Source organism: Heliangelus exortis, chromosome 1 (assembly GCF_036169615.1).
Source record: "Heliangelus exortis chromosome 1, bHelExo1.hap1, whole genome shotgun sequence".
Classification (NCBI taxonomy): domain Eukaryota; kingdom Metazoa; phylum Chordata; class Aves; order Apodiformes; family Trochilidae; genus Heliangelus; species Heliangelus exortis.
The window spans coordinates 100,076,100-100,103,486 of NC_092422.1; the positions used below are offsets into that span (position 1 = coordinate 100,076,100).

Below are 27,387 nucleotides of genomic sequence, written 5' to 3' on the forward strand. Positions count from 1 at the left end.
AACTGCAAAGTCAGTGGAATAATTAGTTCTGTCTTTGCTAGTCATAAAAGATGAGTCATGAACAATACAAATTAAGCTATTAATAGGCTCAGTCATTTGCACATCTGTGCAATACAAAATAAATAACTAGGCTTTCCTGTTTCATCTTCAAGCTTCCAAGATGGAAACTGTCAGTAAGAACACCTAAGCATTTTGTTGTTAATGTTGGTAAAGTGTAAAGATGAAAGTAGAATAGGTTCCTTGCCTGGACATGCATTTAGGACAAGACTATACCACTCTCTAGACAAAAGTGAACTGGAAAAATTTTGAACTTAGACCACACCTTAGGCAAAACTGAAACGATACCAGAAGAGGAGTGGAACTACTTTAAAGAACTTGACGACTACTTTTCTTACTATTGAAGAGAATTTTATATATTGATTAATATTTTCACTCAGGCTTTGTGTAGTTCTCCAGTCTTCAGCTCCTCCACATGCCCAGAGGAGAGCAAAGCTAGTCCATGCTATTACAAACAATTTGGTTCTGACTGAACAGAATACTCTGCCTCATTCAGTGTATCAGAGTCAGGACAGTGACCAGTTTGTTTGGCACATTCATATCCCATCTCATCTCCAGGAATGAAACCACACAGCAGGAGAAACAGACTTAAAAGGAACACTGCAGGCTGCCCGCACAATTTGTGTTGCTGTTCTCCCAGGAACACAGAAATCACTAAGTCACTTAATCTCTCCTTTGTAACAGACTTAGGAAACTGTGCAATTTTTCATGTGGCTGCATCTCTGCTCTCTATATACACACTGAAATTGTCACCCATCAGGACAAATATATAATAACAAAGGACAGCAAAGTGAAACTGTGTAACTGTTCTTTCTCTTCCCTTGGGAGAGGAGAAAGTCTTGCTTTCAGACTGACCTCAGTACAGATGAAAAGCCAGGAAACAAAAATGTTTTGTTTCCTTTGAGGAACTTCCTTTCAAAAACAAACATCTACTTACTTATGCAAACAAAGAAACAAATATATAACACAGGCACTCTTAATAAGCCAATGGGTCAATTTCTCCAGTAAGAAGTAGAAAAAAAAAAAATCTATCACTTTTACTTTGAAAGCACAGTATATCTAGTTTTTCTCCTCTTAAGAATCAAAGTATTTGCATGGAAAAATGCACACTGCAAAGTCCTGTCCACCATCCTAAGCACCTTTTATTTTCTACAGTGAACACAAAGTTATGTTAAATTCCACATGATTCCCTCATCTGCTTTCAGGTCCTTTCTTCCTCTTGACTACCTGTAAGAGCTGCCTCTTTTCTCTGCTTTTCTCTACTATTTTATTTTCAAAAGCATGGCTCATGACGTTTGATTCCTTTAAATTTTAAATTCCTCTTTTTCCTACTACAGAAGATAGATTATGTGTTGTTTCTCTCTAAGTCTTAAGTCTCATTTGATCCACTGGACATATTAATATAACTTTAAAGGAATTTGAGGATTTGTATGATAACTTGAAAAATCAGAGATTACTTCTCCTGCTAACAAGAGCTATCCTGCAAGATGCAACTATCTTTTGTAAAAGATTTTAGGGTTTCCTTAGGCAATGCAATATACTGTCTAAGCAGCTTTTAGGATCTATGTTATAGGCAAATGCAAGTTTAAACATTATATTTTACTATCTAGCTCATTACAGTCAGGATAGACAAACAGACAAATAGCAGAACTCCATCTTGTTTTGCTCAGTCAACTTGTGACAGCCACAATGTCACAAAACATTCAGTATAAGAAGCTTACCTTGAGTTTTCACCGGATCAGATATTTGGCTTGGGTCACTCAGACCATATGCATTAGCTGCCCTCACAAGGAATAGATAAATTGCATTAGGTTTTAGCCCTTTAACTGCAAAACTCTCTGTTTTCACATTTTCAGCTACAGTCTGCCAGCTGCTACCAGATGCATGGCTGAGGATAAAACACACACAAGAGCAGGTTAGCACGTGCTTCTTTAACAGCATATCATATATATGCATAAGTACAGGGAGATCACATGAGACTCATATACCTGAAGGCTTCAATTATGTAAGAGGTTGGTGTTGCACCCGAATTCAAATTAGGTTGCCATGACAATGTTACTGTATTTCTGCTGACATCTGTAACCTCAGGTTTTGATGGAGCACTAGGAATCAAGTTTGGGTCAGTGGGTCTTGGTGGCTGCACTGGGACTCCAAACTCTAACAAAGGAGAGAGAAATGCTGAGTATAGACAGGAAGCAGCTGTAAGCTAAATGCTGTTCACATCTGCGCTGGTAATTTATGACAGAGTAAGAAAAAGTCTGCGTTTCACTTCCTGATTTTCCTTTATGTATTTTCTCCATGCAGAGAAACCCTAATTGATTTACCTTGGACCTCAATGTATGCACTCCATGTAGCTTCGCCACTTGGGGTTGAAGCAATGCAGGTGTACCGACCAGTGTCACCCAGCTGAGTGGAAAAAGCAAAGAATAAATATTTGAAACAACCAGGCACTCAGTGGGCTAGAAAAGTAATTACAGCTCTCTCTTTTCCCCCGTGAATATGGATAAACGTCTTTGGACTGCAAAAACTTTCAACTACAAACTTCTTCCATTACAAGGTATAAATTCATGTGCTGCAAAATGAAAAGGGCTACTTATTTCTGGGCATTTGTAGAAGAGCTGGAAAAGCTGCAGATTCTAATTTAATTAATATTACCTATACTGTAATGAACAAACTGAAGCCCAGTTCTTGTAGCATTTATTCCTTACCCTGCAGACATCCTGCAAGCAAAATGAGAAGGAACACAGGTGACAAGACCCCCTGAAACTGTCAGCCTTCTACTTAAATAATGCCTGGGAATCTATCTGGACTGCAGCACTGGAGAGTGCATCATCCTTAAAACAAAGCTTAAATATTGCACAGGGACTTGTACATATGGAGTTCTCTATGTTAGTATAAATTTCACTGTACAGCTGACCCAAAAAAGAAGCTACGTGGGCTTTTCTCAAACAGTTCTGAATGTTGGATTATTTGTCCATACGTGAGTTAATAATATTTCAGAGAAGTTTATTTCCCCAAAAGAAATGCTGTCCTTTCAAGGTCCAAGCCTCAGCAGATGAGCTGAATGGAAGCACTCAAAAATCAAGAGGTTTAAGCTCCAGGGCAGTGTAACTTGGTGACAGGGAAACTCCAGAGGACATAGTAAAGAGATGAATTCAGCCAAATTTTTTAAAATTACTACATCTTAAACCAGAGAAAAGATAGCAGAGAATAACTAATATGCTAAAACTTAACAACATTTTAAAACATTTTACAGGGTGTGATGCATGACCAGCAATACTGACCAGGTGCCTGCTAAAATTCCCTGAGGAAGCCAGGTATTTGACAGGTGGGTAGTTAACCATTTTAAGCTATGTTTACACTGTCGAGTGGGTAAACTGTTTCTAAACTTTTAGAACTGTTTTGAAAAATCTGTGTCCATGGCTCTATTACTTCACTATGCTAAACAAAGGTTTTCTTTATAAACCTTTGAAATAATTAGGTCGTTTTAATCTATTAGTGCTAAAGCCTAAATAATTTAAGGATTCATCTTACTGAAATACAAGTTGTGCTTCCTGTTTTCAGTAACAAGTAATTCCCCTAATTAATACCACCCAAAAGCATTTTTCCTTATGAAATCTGAAATAATGTGCCCTAGGCAGAATAAGCCAAGGTGTTAAGCATAAATAATGAACTAGCTGAGAGCATGAAGTACCAAATGTTTTCATACAGTTATTAACATTTCATTGATTCTTGATGTTACTACACCAAAAGTGCCTGGAAAAAATGAAGTGAAACAAACAAAAAAACCCATTTGCCCATCCAAGTTACCTTGGTGTATCGGATCTGTAATGCTCCTGTATCCAACTGCTTGATGCGAGAGTCCTGGGTAGAAATGAGGATCCCATCCTTTTTCCAGAGGATAGTGGGCATTAAAGAGCCCGTGGCCAAGCAATTCAGTACTAAAGTACCATCTACAGCTACAGTCTGATTCACAGGACCCTGTCGAATGACAGGGGGAGGCCGGTCTGCAATCACTGCCAGAAGAAACAACAGGAAAGAGATTTTTGCAACTGGAAGCAATTTTCTAATCATCTAAGCAATAACAGTTGCTTGAGGCTTTGAAACTGACTAAAGATAATTAAGCAAGTAATTAAAGTTGGAGGCATGGTAGGGTAGGGTGCCTTATAATGATGCACAACTGAAGTATTTTAAAATCACAGACAACACAGTATCTTTGGAAAGTAAAGAAGCATGACATATTACATAGTGTTATCTGCTAGGCATTCTCTAATTCCAGTGTCTTAATGAAGTGATAATGGAACGAAAAAGGGCTTCTCAAATTCTTTGTCAAGATACAGACTTCACCTTGCTTATCTTTTACACCACAGCAGGCCTCTGTAACAGAATTCATTCTTTAAGCATTCAAAGACAGAAAAAAAGGAGGTAGGCAGGCCTCCTCTAAACAATCTCAGTTCAGTAGGTATAAATAATTTCATTCTCCAGATTCATGTCATGTTTCTAGCACTGTATTATTTCTGGTTCCTATAAGGCAAAGACTTTGCTCATGGAAACCCTCCTTTGACAACAGCTTCCCAGCCCTCACTCAGAAGTTTCTCCACAGACTGCATTTACCTTCTTTTTCCATAAGTACTAGAACTATTACTTTCCCTGTGTATCTTTGCTATTAAAAATATCCAGTATATCTGATAACTGGAAAACTGGAATCACCCCGGTATCTACTACTGCTTACAGTCCTGTAAGTCATCCCTGTAGCTTTTTCATCTTGAATTTTATTCCAACTGCTCCTTAAAAGGAATGTATTATGTTTATTTTTATGTTATTCTACTGACTTCCATACAGATTGAGGTCTTTTCTCTTGCCATACAGCAATATTAGAAAAACAACAAGAAAAAAATAAAGGTAAAAGAAGATGCTAAGCAAACTGACACACAGTAACAGGGATGAAAGGCTAGGCAGCAAACAATCTGAAAATAAGCTATATCAAGTGGAGAAAGCTGTAAGAGTCAGATAAATTAACAGATCTGACAAAATTCCCTAAACTGAGGTATAATTAGCAAGTAGAAAATGGAAATACTGTGTCACACAATATCCAAAATTCTAAACCCCTGATGGATGTTACCAAAAGAGGATTCTTATGTTCAAAGACAAATACAATCCGCGTCTATGCAAAGCAGATACCAAAGTAGTGTCGAATCATACCACTGCTTTCTTCAAATTAAAAAAAAAAACAACAAACTTGGAAACTGTAACATAAGGCTATCATTACCATCAGTAACTTCCAAGTAGGCTTTTGTAATGATACTTCCTGCAACATTTAAAGTCTGGCAGATGTAGTACCCAACATCAGATCTCTGGACATTCGTGATGGTGAGGTCTCCTGTCTGGGAAACTGAAAATCGGCTGGATGACTGAGGGGGCTGGTAGGAGAAAAGCAGATTCTACAAGATGTACAGGGAAGAAAGTGGGAAAAAATGGCTAAGTAAATTTGAACATCAATAATTTAAAGTCTATTATATCTAAATATATCCCATTAGACATAAACCACTCTGTTCTTCATATCTTAAGCATATCTATGCCACAATGTGAATAGCTATTATAGGATTTTTTGGCAAAGAAATAGGTGTAGATATGCACACATAACCATGTAAGTCTTTCAGAATTGCTCTAACACCCTCTATGATCAATGTTGGGCTTTACACAAAGTTTAACAGGCACTAGTAAAGATCTGATATGTACAGATACCATAATGGCATAAGAAACTATGGCAAACCTAAGCAGTTTGCTCTAACACCTTTTTTTGGAACTTACTCCAGAGCATTCTATTTATTTCATATAAATGTAGATGTTGGTTTACTTATTTGTATTTTAACTTTCAACTTCCTAAGAATGGAGCAGTTTTTTTGAAAGAAGAGATGATGCTTAGATCTCTAATCATAGCATTTGTGTTCTATAATGAGACTTATAATATGGAATTAAATCCTATGCCAATTTCTATTTTATAGTGTTGGTAGGAAGCATATAGTATTTTACCAACAAAAGGCAGAATTGCAACCACAATAATACAAATCTACTACATCAAACACTAGTTCTAAATTTCTGCCTCTGGCTGAACAATTCGTGCATAAGAGTACTTTATAGTCACAGAGGTAATACTTTCTCTCTGTAACTTGCCTATCTACATTTTCCAAAAAGCATCTGAACGAGTGGGACACAACATCTATTTCAGTATTAGCAAAGCCTCTTCAGTGACATCCTTCTACAGTTCCCTTGTCCATCACAAGTGGTCACCACTTAGCAGAGGCAAAAATGAGCCAAAAGAATCATGTGCTAGACAATACTTGTCAAAGAAATAATTTTATAAAATAATCCAAGTCATACAAAAATAAAAATATAAGATATTGGTATACTTATACCACTGAAGATTATAATCTACATTTGATTACTAGTATAGTTGCATTTAGGTATTTAGACAGAAATGGTGCAAGTGGAGTAACTAAAGGAGCCAATCTATAAGCATTCTCAATTTCTCTGCCCTATTGTTTTGTAACACAAAGAGCTCTGTCATACGCTTTTGTATCATTCATTCCTTCACTCTCAGGAAAACCAGAGTCCCATATTCCTTGTTTCCCTCCAATAAAGAATACTTTGTGTCACATATCCCTTCTCCAAAAAATGCCTCTGAAAGCAAACAGTGATTCTCCTGCTGTGCTGTATAGTGTTTCACCCATTGGCTTTCAAGATCATCTACAAAGAAGCTGGAAATATTCTTCCTCCCCATTCAAATAAGAGAACTGGAAGAAGAAGTGACCTAATCAGATATGACCTGTCAGACAACTGACTGAGTGGGAAAGCAGATCTCATTAGTAGCAAACTAGTATCTTATCCATGCCATGATGCGGATCAGTAGAGCAAATGGTTTGCCAGATGCACAAAAACCCGTGGCAAACTAGCAGCTGTAACCCAGAGCCCAACTTTCTAAAAATTTGGGAGAGTTGTTGGGAGTTCAAATTACATCCTTATTTATGTTTTTATCTCTTTCAAGTTTCTGCCTGTTAGGTGAGAAAAATTTTCACAGTAGTGAAACATGGAATGCTTCATAGATTCAGTTTTGCATACATTGTGAAAATGGGATATTCTGATATTCTTTCCAGGAAGGCTGACATCAATAAATATGTAGGTGTCTTAGAAACAGAGGAGAAATACCCAGCACCTCCAATCTCTAGACCTACCTTCACATCTTGATAATGAAAGTATTTTTCTTCCACGTGACAACATCTCTTCAAGAAACTGCCAGGAACTAAGGACAGAAAGTGCACTTACCTGACTTCCCTCTCTCCGCCAAAAGATGGCTGGTTGAGGGTTTCCAGTTGCTTCACACTGGAAAGTCACTGTTCTCCCCAGTGCAGCTACCTGATCTCGAGGCTTTACAACAAACTGTGGAGGTTCTGAAAGAGGAAAATAACAAAAATAAATCACTGCTATCAGAAGCCCAAAGTTAGCCCTAAGTGAAAGCCATAATTTGATACTGACTTCAAAGTTTCTTTAATAAGGAACGGCAGATCAAGGACACATCAGTCTCAAACAGCCACTGCTTCAGCATCACTCAGATCATCTTTTTTGTTGCTGGACCTCCCAATTAAAAATTCTGACTGTGAATCACTTACTTTTAATAGTGAGCACTTATATAAGAAAGTAAGTCCTGCTGACTTAATGTGACAACTTGCAGAGCAACAATCACCAATATGAACAAATTTGTGACAATGCTTTCTTAAAGGAGAAGTACGGCTACAAGTCATAAAATCATAGAATATCTAAGGTTGCAAGAGACCCATAAATATTATCAAGTTCAGCTCCTTAGAATGGAGTCAGGATGGGACAACTGGCCTACAGGTCACAGTTTGTGAAGGTCTGCAATAAGCACTATTGAGTAGAATTCAAGCCTACATGCACAAAAGTCAGCATCTTTGATTTAGTAAAGCTGAGGAGAGAAAAGGCCCTTAATAATCTTATATAAGAGCCTTTTGAGGCAGTTGGAGTCTCAAAAAAAAAAAAACTTCAAGTCAAAAGCCCCAGAAATACTATTGAACAAATTATAATCATTTAGTATCTTCAGTCCAGTTACTGAAGAAGAATGAATTTGAAGGGAACAGCAGAGCTAAATGTCTCCCTCATTTACATAAGCAAGGGTATGCTCAAACAAAATATATATGCAAATAAAGGCAAATTTGAAACATCTGCTCAGCCTAACATTATAAATACTGCCAGCATTGTCCAAACGGTTTGATTTACGCAGACTTCAACAAACCCTTCATCCAGTAGTAAACAGAATGCCAAAATATCATGTCACCCACATTAAAAAGAAAAAAAGGGCATAAATGATAGCATTGGATATCTTGATGGGGCTAGTGCTGAAAAAAAAAATAATCTAATTTGTTTTATAGGCTAACTCTCACTTCTTAAAAAATATGCATGAAATAAAAGAAGTCCATTTACTTATTCAGTGCCAATTCCTACTGATCATCTGTCCAATCCCAATTATTCTGTCTCTCTTCTTTGGGTTTAGAATAAAGGGGATGCTTTGAATCTGACTTTAAGAACTCAAATGATTTTAGAGTTTTTTGGGGGCTTGTTTGTTTGTTTTGTTGTTAGTTTTTCTTTTCTTTCAGATTTTTCTATATTTTAAAAGATTTGCCTTTAAAAAGACCGTGAATCACACAATTTAAAGATCTCTCTCTCAACATGTTTTGTAAAAAAAACAAGTCATTGTGGACTTATCTGGAAGGAATTAAATAACACTAAAAGTTCTTTCTAAAAAAAATTGCTTTCATTGTTCATGTGGGCCAATACTTTCAGTCATCTGCTCCTCATTCCTTGTCTCTTTGCTCCCTATTAGTATTAGAGTTGGTATTAGAATATACTCTTCCTATTACTCTCCTGTGTTGGGAAGAATTTTGAAAGCAGCACAACATATGATAATTCAGATTTGGATGCAAATGCTACTTTGCCTAGAATTTCCTTAGATAAGAAACTCCCAAAGTGAAGGTGAGACTAACCTACAGTAATTAGTTGACTTCAAAACATTTACATCTGAAATGTTCAGTCAGTACCTTGGAAGAAGATGTGGGAAGACTCTGACATGACAGCATGTTTAATTTAGAAAGGAAGGTGAAACTGTTGGGGGTTTGCCACAGGGTTGTAAGGTATGATGGGGAAAATGGAGATGAGAGTGAAGCACCTTTGTTATGCTGTTGGATTCTAATAACAAGAATAAATTTACATATAGTTAAATTTAGGGCTTGCCTGGTTCTGAACTTCTCTGTGACACAATGCCACAGAAAACAAAACTAAGGGTTTCTAAATCCTGTGCTAGTGAATAGGATTGATAAGGTTTCAGATTTCATTGAATTTGAGAATGGGTACAGCTACAAAGAGCTTAAAATGGTTCTGACCACAAGAAAAATAGCTGAATGCTTGTGATTCTAATACCTAAAGATGACTATTCATGGTCTACTGAACACAAAACTGAGGGGAAATTCAGTCTTTCAGCTAAACATGGTAGATTTTATAAAAAGGAAAAGGGTCTAAGTTTCTCTAAGTGTTATTCTAAATTAACTGTTCGCTGCACTGGAAGCATTTTCACTGTTCTTTAATTTCTATTTGCTTTCACACCTTGGGACACATCTGGGTGGCATGTGATGAATACACTGTAAAAGATCTTGAAATAATAATCCACTTAAGGAAAAAAACCAACTTCTATTCTTGAGACCTTTAAAATAAAAATACTTCTTTTTATAACACTTTGAAGTTCAACTAATGCAGTCAGTGAAGAAATAATATATTAGGATTTGACTCATTACATCATGAAAAACAGACAGAAAGTTAGCAACCCATTACCTTTCTCCTTGCCATTAAGTTACCCATACTTCATGCAGAATTTATTCTGGGCGATGTGTCTTGTCAGTAACAAGTAAAAGATGGGAGCTGACTGGTTGAAGGACATGGAAGGGGATGGATGGGAAGGGGAGGAGAAGTTCCCGTCACAGTGATACGATGACTAGAAGATGGTCAATAAAATTTCAACTTACCAGACACAACTAAAAACAAAAACAAAACAAAAAGAAAACATGGAATAAATAAAATTGAATAGACATGAAACAAAGCAAAGAATAAAGCAAAATTAAAAGAAAAAAATAAAAAGGACCCTTGGTAAGGATCTTAGAAAGCACACATATATTCTGATATATGAAAAACAGGTTTAAAAAGTTGAACCTCATGTTTTTTGTTTTATCTTTAAGCAGAAACCTCTATCAAATGTGGAAAGCAGGCTGTAGCGGAAAGTGAATAACAGACTGAAAAAATGGTCAGACAACCTAAATTCCAAGCCTTTCCAATAACTGCTGTGTAGCCCTAAGTAAATTTTTTTTTCTTATTATCATTGTTTCTCTGCATCAAGAGCTTTCCATGGTAAAATTAACTTGAAATCTCCAGTAATTATCAATCTGCAAGACTGCTGAAACGGAACAGTGACATTTATACCCTTTCTAAAGCATCCAAACATCTACAAATGGAAAATACTTTTCTGAGGGTAATAGCTATTACAATGGAATTTATTCAAAAATTAATAGTATGCAGAGGCATTTACCCCACACACCAATCTCTTTAGCATAAGATCATTCTATCAAGGTCATAATGCTCACTATTAAGCTGCAAATGCAAATGAAATCACAATTAAAATTAATTTGAAAAGATACTTAACCCTTTTTTTTCCCCTGCCACAAACCTCAGTCTCACTAGAATATTCAACCATAGCTCAAAATTATGATTAACTTTGATAAGGCACAGAACCTGGCAGGCTAACTTTGCTCATAAAAGAAAGGCATGTTAGAAAGCATTCCAGCTACATAACACTACATGAAAGAATAGAGTGTAAATAAAAATGTAAAAATAGTCAATCAATAAGGTTGTTAGTTTGAGATAATTACAGTAAAAGTGAAAAAAAAAACCCATACAATTTTTTTAATGCATGTTACAGATACTAAACCCTTCAAAACTTTGGCCTTACTGCTTTACATTGAGAATAAAACCACTTGTTCAACTGGGTACACTCTCATATCAAGCATATAAGCACCTGAACTACACCATCCCTGATAAAATATATGGAGGAAACTAGTAATATCCAGTCTGCCAACATTCATTAGGTATGAGGAATACTGTTTTACTATTCAAATAAATACAGAGGACTCCAGGTGTATTATGAAAATGAAGCATAAAGAGAATCAGATATAAGATATGGAATTAGAATAATGTTGAAGCAAAGGAGCAGCAACTGAATACGCCTAAACTAGATCATACAGAGAATCTGTGGTTTATGTTATTAGATTATTTTTTTTTTTTTTAGAAAATAATCCTAAACAGAGGAAACTGAGATTACCAGTTTTCAAAGATCTGAGTTTAAATTTTAAGGAAGTATTCTGGATTTACATTAGCCTACTTTAAATGTGTAGTTTTGATATTTCTCAAAGAGAGCATTAGTGTGCATTATTATTCTGCTCAGATTATCTACAAATCTATGATTTGGAAGTGGAGTGGCCAAGAAATGATACGCGAGAATTCCTGAGAGAAGTATGTTCATCCCCAAGATTCAGCTCCTACCTATTCTTGATTGTGTAGAAGTATATTACCTGGTAAACATTCCATTTTAACTTGAAAATCTCTCTACTAAGCTTGCAACTGAGACTGACCTGCTCTGGAATTAGAAATGCTTCTCCATAAAACACAACTCATCGAGATCTTTCTACATGAAATATCTTGATAAGAGACTTAATGGGATGCAATTCTTGCACTTAGAAAGTAAGACTAATTAATAATTTTACATTACACGAGTAGTGGGAAGAAAAGTTCAGCCTTCTTGGAAGCAATGGTAAGATTCCTAAGCCCTCTAGTGAAAGCACACTTGAAATTTTCTAACAGATAGAGATCTGTCTTCATTGCTGAATTACATTTCTACTAATTAAATTAACTTCTAAGTGCTGAATTTCCACTTTTCTTTATACCAGATGGTTTTATTATTGAAGGTCAAAAATAACCCTGTAGAGCAAATATATTTTTTTACCCACCTGTGCAAACAGAGGGGCATACATGAATCTTGATATATGAAAATAAATCCCTGTAGAAACAGGGCATCACATTGGCTGCAAATCTGGGGCAAGGGCAAGGGGTGAAATTTCACAGAAGTATTTAAACAGTTCTGTCAGAGGGACATCATGTGGTTGAAAAGAACAACAGTAATAGCACAACTACAACAAAGACCACTTTCTTAGTATGATTTATATCCTATTGATATCTAAGGTTACTAAAACTGAGAAGTAAATAGTTTTTCCTCTATCGTGGCACATTTTATTTGACAGCACTTTCAATTATAAAGTAAATTAATTTCCCCTAAATTAATCATGGCTTTTCAGATGACAATTATGGGGAATAACCTGTTTGTAAAGACAGGAAGTTAGCATGTAAAACCACAAGTATCAAAGGAATAATATTTTTGCCTTCCATACCATTTCCTTGACATGTGAGGTTTTTCAGGGAAGACATGTCCACTCACTGAACAAGAAACAAAAGAAAAGTGGTTTCCAGACTAGTGACGTGATCTTTTAATGCCTTATTCTTGCCAGCAACCCGATGAACCTCACTGGGACTATTGGTATCACTAAATCTACTTGCAGGAGTAGGAATTTGCAGTTTTAGAACTTAAACTACAGACTAGAATAGTTGCCAGATGTCAATGGAGCAACTATTGTATTTGACAGATGTAGTACTGGAGGGTCATGGGATAATCAGGTTGGGAGCAATCCCTCGAGGTTTCTAATCCAACATCTTGCTCAAGCAGGGTCAGCCACTGTGGGCAAGACTTGGTTTTACAGGGCTTGATTTAGTCAGGTCTTGAAAACTTCCACAGACAGCCTCTCTGGGGAATCTGCTCCACTGCTTGACTGTCCATCCAGTGAAGAAATTTCTCCTTATATCCAGCCTCAGACTCCCTGTTTCAACATATATCAACTATCTGTTGTCTTTCCACCATGCACCACTGTGACAAACCTGGCTCTGTCTTACTGACAGCCTCCCTGTAGAGACTGGGAGCTGCTGTAATGTCCCCTACAAAGTCACTTCTCCAAGCTGAGCAAGCACTCATCTCTCAGTCCTTCAGGATAACACTCGGACATACCCCATGTAATGACTATTTCTCCAAATGACACATTTTGCAATTCTTCTCACAAAGGTGAATGCGAATGTTGATCTGGTGTTTTTCTGTAACTGATTGGTTTCCTCATGTTGGGAACTAAATATTACAGGGTTGTGTTTATTTCCTAGTCTAGAATTAGACAAACTATAAACTTCAAGTACCCTATTCTTGAAAGTCATGGTAGTAATGATGTCTTGCAATAAGAATAAAATTTTAGAAATTTTCATTAATTTATACTAATAGAGATTCAAGGCAGTACTTAATTGCTAAGAAATATTTTGTTCTGTGTATTAAATACTCATTAATTATTGTTCTATTATTATTTATAATATCTTCCAGGTCCTCTTTACATACGTTGTTACTCTGCTGACATAAGCTGTATACTTATGATTTAAGCTCAACATGTTTAATTTCTTATTATTTAAATAAAAAAAATCTCTGCATCTTCAAGGACTACTTGACACCCTGATAGCATATAGAGGATATTATAAAGGAAGGAAGAAAGTATTATTTTACACCAGAATCCTAATCATCAAGCCAGTATTACATAAAAGAGTCAAGCTAATATACAATCTTTAGCTTCTGCATAAATCCCTCGCTATATGAATAATATAGAAAATGTCAGTCACAATGAAATTTAGACTGCTTTCAATTAATTTTGTGGTACATTAATCCCAGTTCAAGTGAAAAACATTAGAGGTTGAATGTGCCTGGTAGAAACAAACTTGTAGGACAGAGCTGAGATTTGAGTCTATGTGCTGGAAGAGAGAGCACAGCTCAGGAGTGCAAAAATTTCTGTTGTTATTTGGCCAGGCAGAGACTTGACTGTGTGAGAGGAGAAACTCCAGAGCTGGCAACAAACCTAGCATAGAGATAGCTACTTTATCTGCCATGGAGCATTGGAGGTCTACAGGATGGCTGAATCTCAGCTGCTTATAATCTTTGTGTGAAATGAGTTGGTACAGAAGTCTGGGTACTAGAGTGACATGAAGAGGAAATGCGAGTGTCTGTTTAGCAAACTGGTCAAACTTCTTGGAAAAAAAAAATTAAAAAAATCAAAACAAATTTGTTTTCCAATTCCTCCTCTAATACCAAACAAAAACTCAGAAAAAAAAATGCCAATCTCTTCCGTTCATATGTTCCATAGCTAAGCCTGCTAAATTCTGACATCTAAATAACGAATTTTTACCTTCAAGTATCTGAAAAAGGGCCACTGAATGCTTTTCTGCAACATGAATAGCACAAATTTATCTTGGTATTTGAAAAAACTATTATTAATGGAGATAGCTGAAGACAACATGTCATGTTAAATTTCCCATCTAGTGATTTGTGGGCTATTTTTTCTTATATCTGAAACACCAATATCCTTGATATGCACATCTCACTGCGGTGTTACTCATGGAAAGTATCACTCTTCCCTGAGAAATAAACAAAGCCCCAAATCTTTTGCTCTGAAAAATTATAAATTCTGCCATTCAGCTGTCTCCTGTCACCTGTGAAAAAATATGGAAAAAAAATAGCAGGTGCATTACAAAACAATTGGAGCATATCGCTTTTTATCCTCATTGGTCTCTGTTTTCAGCTGTCATTTCTTAAGGCCTAGGATGCATATATAATTAATTCATATTTTCCCAGATTTTCTGCTAAGATTCACATTCACATAAGACCAGACAGGGAAACCCTTACTCACCATGAATGTTTTCATAGTATGTAGTCCCAGAGCACAGAGTGTTACACAGTGCAGTACAAACTTCTGAGGAAAGGTCTAGCAGTCTGGCACCAAGCACGCCACAGCCATATAGTTGAGGCAAGATGTTTACATGAGATTTTTTGATGTTGCAAATCAAAAATGATGACTTGTAATTCCAAACCCCCAGCAAGGGAGTGGTTAAGGTTTATTACATTTATGACTGAAAAAAATTCTCTTTTGGATTGCTGCTGATGTGTCAGATAAGCAATTCTTAAGTTTAAAGGGAAAAATTACTATTGGTAATTTCAAAGTAACCAAAGGCAACAAATTAGAAATCTAACTGATTGGAAAAGTTACTGATTATTTTTTTTCCTACAATGGTGCTATAAGTAAGAATATGAAATTATGGAAGCAGTTGACTGAATATGAGGAAAAAAGTGTGCCAAGAATAAAAGCACCTATAGAAACAGTGGGCACCCACAAAACTGTAACAGTATTTAGATTTATGTGGAGAAAGCTAGTATGGAAAAAATCTGAGCATTCTCACCATCCTTCCAATGGGTTTTTTATATTTACTTACTTATTTTTTGTTTACAATTAATCCACATTGTCTCATCTGTTAGGAACCGAAATAGAGAAGACTCCTCACATGCTGGGCAGTAACTTTGAAAAAGTCTGTCTGGAGTCTGTGTCCTAGATAAAAAATGTGCCCCTCTTGGGGGGGAAGGAGGTTGCTAGCTCCACTTCTTGGCTGATTCAACAGCAGCGATTCTCCCTGGTGCACCAAGCAGGAAAGTATCTATTCTCAGCTCTCAGGTGGGAGCAGTGGGCAATGAGTTTGTGGGTTTAATTATTGACATTGAATGTCACCAAGTTTCTCTATTCTATTTCTTGGCTTGAACTCCACTGCTTTATGATCAACTGCACACGATTTGTGTATTCCCTAAACCTCCTGCTTAGGTGCTATCCTGTTTTTAATAGCTATCAAATGGTATTTTGACTCCATAATGGATTTCTGGCCCTTATGAGATTTAATTTAGGCTGAGAGGTATTTCCCTGCTCAATTCTAATTGATGAGGCTGGGCAGGAAAATCTGGCTTTATCTCAGCTCTGTCTCAGTTGTGGAAGTATATTATCTCAATGTCTGCTTCACAGCAGGCTAAGTAGTCTTCCCTTTAAAATATTTTTAGAGTCAAGATGAAAAGGGCTAACAGAAGTGTACGTGTGTAGGTGTATATGCATATATGTGAGGGAGGAACCTACTGCAAAAATATGTGGTGAGAAACAGTGTGTAAAAATGAGACATTTTGATTTGCAACTGGTTTTACTAATACCAGATACAAAATAAGAAAGTTCATAATCTCTCCTTCTGCAGGAGTCGATGAAGATTTCAATGATACAATTTAAAAATATGTAAATAGAGTTTACAGTGTGGTTTTAAAAAGTAGCATTTCTCAGGTCAATACATGTAGTATGCAGTTTAAAATGTTTATAAATCCTGCAGTCAGTGCCTTGAGGTGACAAGAGAAATCTGAAATATGGGAGTTAAAAGATACAGATAGTGTGAGGGATTTAAGGTCTTCCAGAAGTTCCTCTCCTAGTGTCCTTTCCCACTTCTTTGCTCTGAGTCCTCTTAAACCACCCTATAAACCAAATACAATTTGGAGAGTACACTTAGAACAAGTCTAATTCCATTTATTTAAAAACTAGAGTGATGCAGTAAACTGTTCAGTCTTGTTTCCCAGAGTTTGCTTTTTGGAGAAAAAAAAATGTGGCAATTTTAGGCATTACTGCAATCCAAGTATCCCTGGTTACAAATATTTATACTAAAGCCTTTTAAAAGAGCAAAAAAAGATAGATGAATTTCAAGTAAGTTGTGCAGAAGTACAAGAAGATGATAGGTGGATGCTATTTGAAGAATTCTTAGGAACTTCCTACTGCACTTTTTGACTTATGGTGAAAGATAGTAGAGCTGAAAAGAAAATGGAGTGGGATTTTTCCCCCCAGCTGTTTATGATAGCACAGTTTTCTCTTTTGGAAAGAGGCACTTGAAATCCAAAGCAACGTTTTTGTAATAAGTTAAAGTTATTTGTGGAAAGTGGCCAAAGCCCCATGATCAATGAATACCACACTAACTAAATACACACACTAAAATGGAAGGACAATTTATCTGTACAGTGCAGTAAATTTTTGATCATTTAAAAATGTTATTTTACACACACAATACTGAGTAAGGAGTACCATCAACTAGATGATATTTCAAAGAAATCAGTACTTCTTTTTATGTGGACACCATGCTCTACACATCCAGACAGCACAAGTCTACATACAGGACACGAACACCTGAACTTACTGTTTTGAAGTGTTGTCTAGAACGTAGCCATGACACATTTACAAATTTCAGTTAGAGGCAGCAAAAAATGGAACACATAAGAATTCTTCGTAAGGGTAAATCTTAGTTATGTTAGTTACACTCCTTGAGCAAAAAAAAAAAAAAAATCTGACAAGATCTGAGCACCTAAAAGCTCTGAAGGAAGAGGTACAGAATAGGCCATCACACCTTGCAGGTGGAAGACTGGACCACAGCAGAACTCTCAGGTGACTTCTTCATACTGAGACCCAGGTATCAATGTGCTACCTTGAATAAGTCAAGAGAGTGAATGACTGTGTAATGTGAAAGGGATGCAAGACTCAGCTGGGTTCTCATTCTGCCAATGAAAGATGCAAAGAGAACAAAATCCCTACCAGTGCTGTGAGTAGAGAGCATTGGCATTTATGTGAACAGGACAAGCAACTTGATGTCCATCCAGATGGCTTTGTTTCTCAATGCTCTCATGCTGTTCCATAATTCAAAGGAAAAAAATGCAATTAACACCAGATTTTTTGAATTAGTATGTGGTCATAGCAAAACAAGGAGAATGCAGATACCTCCTACAGAAAACAATGTGAGGATACTTCATAATTTGAAGTTTAACATGAAGAAAAAGGGGTTTTTTTCCTTGCACCAGAAGATTCTGATACTGAGCCTATTAATTCACGTAGTTGGTGTATAAAGACTGCAAAATACTTTACTACCAGTTCTTGAGTGTTATTTAGCATGCAACAATAAAATCCTTTAGTGTTCAAACACAACATGCTTCATAATAACAAATGATACTCAAAAGAGCTTATCAAAATAATGTTTCAAAGCACTGCCATTACAAGTCAGTATTTTTTTTTTGTCAAGACCAATTCAGAGATGACTGATTTTAATGATGCATGTAAACTACTGAAAACAAGAGAGTGCACTAAAATCACTGTATAGTCCTTACAAAAATTACTTACGGGCTATAAAGAAGAAAAAAATAAAGTGTGGGTTTTGGTTTTTTTTTTAATGGATGCTTAGCATGATTTTAAAAAGTCTAAGTCTATTTCAGAATGAACATCCTGCAGAAGCACAGTTTAATGAACAGCCAGTAAAAATTATTAGTTCTTGCACTTTAATTTTATACATAAAACCAAAAATCTGAAACTCAGAATCTTGCAGGAAAACTCTACTTTGTCTATTCCAAAGGCAGAATTATGGATGTGTTATCTTCAGAACTGCACTCATAAAGTCTGCAACAGGGAAGCCTGATACAAAACCAATTAACTTTCCCTTAGTTATGTGATTTAGTAAATGGCAGGGACTAGAAAACAGTCTGCAATTTTTTTTTTTTATTTTTTATTTTTGCTAACTTTTTAATTGAATGGTGAAGTATGATACAAAAATCTACTTTCTTCAGTTCTCTCCATAAACAAAACCCCTTCAGCAGCAGAGAGCATCTAGTGTCAACTTATTTTTGTTGTAATGCCACCCCAAATTTTTGGACTCCTGTTCTACTTGCTCAGGAACATCTGTCTCAAGTCATTGTTTCAAAGTACTGAATTGCAGGAAGGAGTCTCAAAAGTTTTTAAGGGTTGCTTCCCTGTAAGCAATTCCTGTCGCTGTTGTGAGATTCTACATAAAAAAAATTCAACTCCGTAAAAAAACTTAAAACCCACAGAGCAGACACCTATAAATCACCTTTTCTTTAAACTTTTGTTGAAGTATTAACTGATTCCTTCTTTTACCTGTATTTTAGAAATGCTTCAGGAATCTTAGCATTCATCTCCTGCATCAGTAGAACAAGCACCTTCAGGGCACTTCATCTCCTCTTCAGATAGTGTCCTCAGTTCTTTCTGATTAACTTTTAAGATTTATAATCTTTCACCAGAAATAGGTGGCAACTCCTCAGATCCTAGATAGAAATCTTAAGTGCTGTCATAGTTTACAGCAGTTTTAAAGGGCTGCCTCTTTAAGATATACAAACCACAAGAGATGGCTTCCCTCAATCATCCTGCCAAACCTCAAACACCCTACCCTTGATACACAAATCTCTCTGCAGTTCATTGGGCTATCACTAATCTTCCTTCCTCTTTCCTGGAGACTGAAAACTGAATATGGCCTAAAATTAGTTCTTCCAAAAGGAGAAATACTGACTTAAAGAGAAAACAAGAAGACAAGTTCATATTTAAATCCAAATCTCAGTTTTAAAATTCAAGTGGTTAAAATTCACCCACGATACTGTGAGGCGTTCACTGCAATACATCATAACCACCATGGAACTCAATAGCAGATTTTTTTATCCCATAAAAATCTGAACTTTTTCACTATTATTTTAATGTAGCTAGCTCAGATGCCTATGAAGCAATTACATTTACAGCCATCATGTAATGTGCATCAACAGTCTGACACAGTCAAGACCTTTATATGGTACCTGGCAGATAAAAGAGTAAATCCTACTGCTTCTCATTCCAGGTGGTATTCCTAGCCCTACCCAGAAGCCTTATCAAATAGGCATCTTTTATATCTTGCCTTGAAGCTACTTTGTACAAAAAGGGGGTGGTAGGAGGAGGAAATTCCGGACCTGAAGCATGTGTCACCTTTTCAGATTAAAATTCCTTGTCAGTTGACTAGTACAGAAAAATCACAGCCAGAAGTAATTCATCAAAAGTTCTGCTCACTATCAAACTCGCAGACAAACTTTTAACTCTGAAATTAATGACCACATAAGTTAAAAAAAATCCTTGATATCAAAGATCACCACTGTAAAAGAGGAATTGGCCAAAGTACTTTCCACATGACTTCTTTTTTTTCTTGCCAAACTGATAACACTGAATGTATATAGTGTCTTTCCATGGCAAAATGTAAATTGTACAGTTCAGACATTGCTGCTAAATGTTTAGGTGCATGTGAGGCATAGCACTGTAACAACTGCTGTGAGTTCCTCCAGATCCACTGCTCGAGGAAGAAGATTTAAGAAGTCAAACCAACCAGCTGATAATTGTGTCTCAATGTTGGTATCATTCTTGTACAGTTCTGAAGTCAATCTATCTATGTGACCTGTTTCTCTTCCAGCTCCTGCTGAGTAGCAACTACACTGTCACTGCTACAACGATTCTTGCCAACTGCCTAGTGGGACTTCCACTGGAGCCATAATTTCCACTTGTATGAGAGTTAAAAAAAAAAAAAACAACAAAAAACCCTATTAAAAATTGTAAACTTCTTATGAAATTAGATGTTAAAAAAGCCTAATTAAGTACTGCAAATGGGAGCGAAGCAAATTGAAGTAGGGGAAAATATGTAAAACCTTTGGTTGTTACATTTATTTAAAAACATTTTTATGGGTAATATGAAACTGCAGGTTTCTGAAGATGCACTACTTCTATTTTCATTAATGGTAAAACTAAATGTATTTTTGAAATGAAGTTCTGAGGCATGCATTTTTGGCAATTTTGTGTCCTAGGAACGTGAGCTTCAATTAAATTGTATGTGATATTATAACTTCTACAGTTCTGCTTCAAAGCATAAAAGCGAGCAAATAATATAATAGAAATCTCAACAAAAACATGAAAAGCATCTTGAATATGTAAGTTACATACACAACTTGCTTAGTGCTACAGCAAGAGAGAATTCCAGAGATAGACTTTTGGCCATTGTTTCTTTGCTGGAGCATATTAGCTAGTTGGTTATATGTCCTGTACAGGTAAAATATAATGTATTGTACCCTGGGGTGATTCCTGGCAGTTTGTATCGACTGAGGCATCCATTTAATAATTAATCATTTCCTGAATGAAATGGTTCCACATGTGTTCAGCAATGTCTCTGTATGCCTTACATATGCACTACACATTGCTGCAAAATGAAAACAGTAGGCTGAAACACTCTTAATTTTAGGAAAATGCAAACAAAAGAAGGAATAGATTTACTAAACTATTTAATTTTCCAGGGAGAAAATAAGATAACTTGAAAAACAGTTTTAAAGATGGAAATGCTTTTAAACTGCAATAGCGAAAGACTTAGTGAAGGGGTTCAAACTTCTATGTCAACGCAGCTCTCCAAATTTGGTTTAGGAATATGACTGAAATTGCAATAAAAATACAGCATCTGTACTTCACATAGAAAATAAACATGATCCCCAAAGTTATGAGTCTGTATAAAGGAAAACAGTGATTCCAATAATCAGATTCTGTGATGCTGGCGACATGAGCAGGAAGAACATTAAAACTGAATTGAATTTCCCTTGCCTCTTTTGTATTTTTTAGTGTTAGCAGTATTGTATGTTGCTGAACTATCTGAGTTGACATTTCCTAGTCTACAGATAGAGAGAGGGTCCTTTCCTTAGCTCAGAGGCAGCACTGTGCAGTTTTCTTTAGACAGTGAGCACTGCAGGGTATGCACTACCCACTTCAACATCTGCTGGATCAAGCAGAGCCAGAGTTGACCTGGAGGTAATAACACCTCTCAACCCAGGGCAGCTTTCTGCTGAGACACCAGGTTAGCTTTTCACTGTGTTTCATCAACACATCCCCAACACCCTGGTATCTCAATTAGCCCTGGTGTTGCACGCTTCACCTCTTAATACCCTAGATAACCCTGTACAGCGCACTACACACACAGGTCAATCACAGTGCTTGAGGTCTGAAAAATGACAAGTACAGAAGAAGATGTGTCCTCTTTGCAGTCCTAGCAACCCAAAGGCTTCAGTAGTCTTCTGAGGAGCACTTCTTACAGCCCTTTCTGTTGTGTGCCAGGCCTCATCCAGTGCAGCAGTTTCACTGTACTGACACTTGAGAGATGATGACTGCCCCTTTCCTAACATGGATGGAGAAGCATCCTCTGGGGTTGCCATTTACAACTCTCATATTCTTTCCTAGAGTACATATTCGGGCACCAAAACACCACAGCATGCTGCTGAGCCACTGAGGGGGGAAAAATCCAAATCAATCCTCCTCCCAAAACAACCCAGCAAAACCCAGTCAAACCCAAAACCAAGGAAAAACACCAATTCGTTCCTTGGCGAATAAAAGGTCTGCAGAGTGGCAGGTGTCACTTCTGAGGCCATGATTTCTAACACAACCCCCTGTTTACAAAGATGTAATGAAAATCACTCCATTTGTCACTGCAGAGCATACATTTATTAATCTCTAGAGTCAAGACATGATGTATTAATTAATAAAAGCATGGCAGACACTTGTCATTTCCATTCTTAAAATACCTGGAAAAAATACTCCTCATAAAATTCTCTACAAAGAGCTATGTGTCCACTAACAGTCAGATCAATGTCCTTTTAGCACTGAAACAAGAAAATCGAATCTACCTTTCTAGATGGAGCACAGCTAAAAAGCTAACCCTTTAAAAAACTACAGAAGTGTTTTAAGTAAGAGGGAAGAGGAGAGGAGTGGAGAGCAGAAAAGCAGGAGAAAGAGGAAAAAAAAAGAAAAATATGTAAAAGATCTAATGGAAAATAAATGTTTTCTACAGGAGACTTTTTTTTTCCTTCCTTTTCCTTCCTTTCCTTCTCCTGGATACTCTAATAAATGGATTTTGATCATAATTCACTATGTTAACAACTCACAAATTGGCCTAATATATTACAGTACATCAATCCCTCCTACAAAGATGTTAGTACAGACAAATGGCTCAGGAGGTAATCCATTCACACTAGGAAACAAATTATCCCATAATAATATCTGCAGAGCCAAGCTGTTGCAATGTAAATATATACTGTGTAATACAAGTACTTAAAAAAAAAATAAAATAGAATCTTGCTGAATCAAGACTTAAGTTATGATCACCTTGAAGAAACACTTTAGTATCAAAATTTAAAATATCTCACTCCAGATCTCTAACATCTACATACTTTTGTAATTTTATACCTAAGTAGCACCATTAATTTAAATGGGATTACAAGAACTCATTTGCTTATTATTTTGAACAGGACTATGAAGGATTAGGGCTATCAATAGATTATTTCCTGAAATGTAACTGCTTAGCCACTCAGAAAGCAATTTTTCCTAATACTAACATTTTAAAAGGTTAAAAGTTGATATAAGAAAGGATCTTTGGAACAAACTGTCTTTTAAAAATAATTCAGTGTTTTGAAGAAACTGCTTACTGCTCATTTATTAATCTTTTATTATAAAATACTGAGTATGAAAGCTGGTTATTTTGCAAACATAAAGTACCAGTTTTGATGTATAAATATCACAGTGACCAACAAACCAAAACATCTCAGCATTCTTGGTTTTACGAGAGCTTCTACAGAAGAATTTCTATTTCCCTTACAGCTACAGATATTAGGGACATCCAATGTTTCTGATGGAGAAAGTAGAGCAGTTTAAGGACAAGAGCTTTCCTGTTACAGTAAATGTGTCAAAATAGAGGCCTGTTACCAAATAAAATACTTTTTTTTGCCAGTATTTCCCCAGAACTCCACAATGACTGATTCCCACTGAACAGAGAAAAGGACAGAAGGACCATCAGTGCTTAGAGAAAAGCATCAGGGTGACATCATTGTCTGTCTGCTGGCCAGGAAAGGAAGAGAGGGATTATCTGAACAGTGAACATCTGGATTGTGTATATAGAGGCAATGAAGGATTTTTATACATATTAGTTCACTGAGTTCCACTGAATTTTTATCATACAAAGAAACAGTAGTGCTATGATATGCTTTTATAATGAGAAAGCAACAGGAATTCCAGAGGTCTGGGTTAGTGTATTAAAAGATACACAAACAGATATATCATTTGCTTCTTCTCTACTATATGCATGACAGATACTTGAACATAAAGCTCTTTTCAACTAAAAATAATGTACTGTGGTAACACTGGTTTTCTATTTTCTGTTAGGGTTTAGATACAAAGATTTTAAGTCATTTCATTCGGATCACTCTGATGTTCAAAACATATTCAATTCCCCTTCCTTGTACTACTAAGACTACCTACAAAAAAATCTTAAATCTGAAGTGCTTTAACTTTTTAAGAAACCAACTCAAACACACTATTTTTTTTCTCCTCTACCTAACACAGAGGTCCTGCATAGGTAGACTCTACTACTTGTGCACAGGCTCAACTGGTCTGCATACAGCTACTCCATTATACCATTGCCATGTAAAAAACTCAACTTTATTCTAGGTTAGAGTAGGATTAAAGAAACATTCTTACCTTGAACTGTTAGAGTCGCTGATGCTTCAGCTTTTCCAACCATGTTTTCTGCAACACAAGTATAGGAGCCCATGTCTCCTGCCATGACTTTCCGGATTTTTAGGGTATGATCATCACGGATTTCGTATCTTTAAATATACACAGTAAAAACAATTATTATTAGGAATGACAGAATTTGTGTAATTCCTGTAAGGGATACAAATAGAGTGAGTTTGCTCTAAAATATTTTTATTCCTACATTTTCCTTGGAAATAGAAATATCTATAAGTCCTTTTAAATTGATAATGTAAAAATAAAGTTTTAAAGCAAAATATAATAAATTATTTAAAACACTCATTTAATTTGCAATGTAAGTCAGTTTTACTGACATGATTAGAATTTTACTGGTGTAGTACAATTGTAAAGTTCTAATGTAGGATGTTATAATTGTTAGAACTTTTAACAACTACACGTAATAATTACTATTATACCTATAATTTTTCTATCTGCATGAAGGACTTTTTACATATGTGAAAAAAATTTCGTTCTCAAGAAGATGAGAATTGCTTAAGAGGCAAGATAAATCACAACTGATTCAATAATTTATTTTTTTTCAAGAAGGATGTGGCCTTTTACCGTTTCCTCTCTTTGCATCATCTTTTTTCTCTTCTTTATATAATGCTCTCAATGTGCTTCTCTTTACAAGAAGTAGATTTTTCTCTTAAAAATGAAGTATTTTTCATTAAAGCTACAGACCAGTTAGCAGGAAGATTTGGATTACTGAAGCCAACTCTTACAGGGTTTCTTCTTTCAATCCACTACAAAACTTTCCATAATTACAGAAGACTTCTCAGGTGAATAATTAATTAGTAATAGATATTACTAATTGAGCTTAGGTTGTTTTTTGTTGTTGTTGTATTTGTCATATGGTGTCACAACAAAAGCTTGAGAACAAGCCACTCTTAAGCTTCAGTACAAATTATAACTTCAAGTCAAGCTCAATGGTAATTTGAAATGTCTTATTAGAGTAGCAAGGTCTTCTACATTAAAAAAAAAAAATGCTAGCTGTCAGATGTTGAATGGCTACATCATATACCAAGCTAGATGTCATAAAAAAGATAAATCCATGTACTGCACCTTGCTTTTGGCAATTCCCCATCATCCTTCCTCCATCTTACTGTAGGGACTGGGTCACCTCTTGCCTCACACTTAAACTCTGCACTATCATCCACAGTTACAGCCAAATTGCTTGGTCTCTTCACAAAAGATGGTCTCTCTAAAAGGAATGGAAAGGAAAAAACGTGATTAGTCCATGTCCTGGTTTGTCTCTTCTGTGCCCAAACTGTAAATTTTTCCTAACTGTGGCTATTAGGGCAAGGGGTGCAGGGTGATGAATCTGATGGAGGTGCCAATGCCACTGGTCCTTTCACTTCAAACCCTGGGCAGAAGATCCGTAGCCCTGCAGATGGAAAGCACTGGGAACTTCAGCACAGGAACCAAACACTCTCAAGAGTGGGTCAAGATCTGAGCACAAGCTTCCTTACTTCTTATGTATCATTTTCAGAGCTAATCTAACTAAAGAAAAACACAGCCTGCACAGAAAATCTAAATACACATCAAATTGATGAATATTTAAATTTCATACCTTAATATTTTAAATAGTTTTAATTTTTAAAATTTAATGTCTCATATACAATTTAAGAATGAAACAGTGCTGCAGGTGTCAGTAGTACATAGTGTTCAATGCAGTCATTTTCAATGCTACATTAGAAAGGCAACATTTTATTTCTCTAGCACACATAAAATAGAACCAGTGAACAAAATTCACATTGTCCTCTGCATAATTTTTGTTTTCCAAAAAATTGCTCTTAACCCTGACTTATATTGTAGGACATGGATGACCCAAGTCCTGGCTCATGAGAGTCACATTAACTGTTGCATACTTTTTCCAGGCTTTCTGAGAGAAAGGAGGATCTCAGTACAGGCTGTGCTATTCTGTCAATCATGCTACTAGTTGGAAACTTCAGGAAAGGGATCAACACACTTTTCTACCTGCAACAGGGTTCAAAGTTTTATGGTGCTGAGCTACTCATAGTTCTGTAGTTCCATGCGAGGCTGAAGTGCAGCGGGGTTTTCATGCATAAAAGGCAAAAAGTGTTTTTAAAAATTTCTGGGATACTCCTGGATTATCCATCTAGAAAGGCAGCACCAGCTGACAATAGGATGTCCATGAAAGAATGGAGATGGTTTAACAGGAGAGTGCTTGGCAGGTTCCTTTGCCTAAGGCAAATGACCTTTTTGTCTGTAAATCTGTGAAAGCTCTGAAGGAGTTGAGAAGGAAGTTGCATGTTTTGACTTGTATGTATTAAATGTATAAATAGCATCTCTCTGGAACTGGAAGAGTCTGAAGTCATTGGCACATTCAGGACATGTGAATACCTAAAAATATGCCACAAATTTCTCATAGGAGTACAAAAGCATCAGACAGAAGGATAAAGAAACAATCCCATATACTTAGTGTCTCATATTTGTGTTTGACTAAAGTGGTTCTGAATATTAGTTTGACTTTGCAAATAAAGAGTTTCAGTTTTATAAAACCTTACTGAATGGTTCTAAAACCATGGTGAATGGTTCTAAAGTGCAATGTGAACTGAACGAAAACCTATTAAAAAGCTTCCTTTATTTTTGAGGATATCCAGGCCAAATGGACACTTGTGTGTAGAAAACTTACCTTTTCTTTAAACACGAGGCAAACAGTGTTAGATGAAACAGAAAGTTGATGTCTAAAATGTCAGTTCTAATCTGGGTTCATACAGAAGAAGTGAGAAATAAAACAGAGACCTACAGACATGAATCTAGCTGTAAATTAAAAAGCAATACAAATATAGACATTACACACACACACACACAC

At 36.2% G+C, this 27,387-nt stretch overlaps 1 protein-coding gene across 8 annotated transcripts in view; it reads right to left on the bottom strand.

Annotated features, from left to right (window-relative positions):
- ROBO1 (roundabout guidance receptor 1) overlaps nt 1-27,387 on the bottom strand; it is a 685,371-nt gene that overhangs the window by 53,041 nt on the left and 604,943 nt on the right. For 5 of the 8 annotated variants that reach the window (XM_071755956.1, XM_071755941.1, XM_071755949.1 and 2 more), the window contains 8 exons: nt 25,614-25,752; nt 24,486-24,625; nt 7,381-7,502; nt 5,327-5,498; nt 3,868-4,073; nt 2,382-2,463; nt 2,046-2,214; nt 1,779-1,945 (listed from right to left, as the gene is read on the bottom strand). In XM_071755956.1, coding sequence (XP_071612057.1) covers nt 1,779-1,945; nt 2,046-2,214; nt 2,382-2,463; nt 3,868-4,073; nt 5,327-5,498; nt 7,381-7,502; nt 24,486-24,625; nt 25,614-25,752 — 1,197 coding nt within the window. Of the gene's footprint in view, nt 1-1,778; nt 1,946-2,045; nt 2,215-2,381; nt 2,464-3,867; nt 4,074-5,326; nt 5,499-7,380; nt 7,506-24,485; nt 24,626-25,613; nt 25,753-27,387 lie in introns of all 8 variants that reach the window. The other 3 variants (XM_071755931.1, XM_071755970.1, XM_071755979.1) reach the window with 1 other exon arrangement.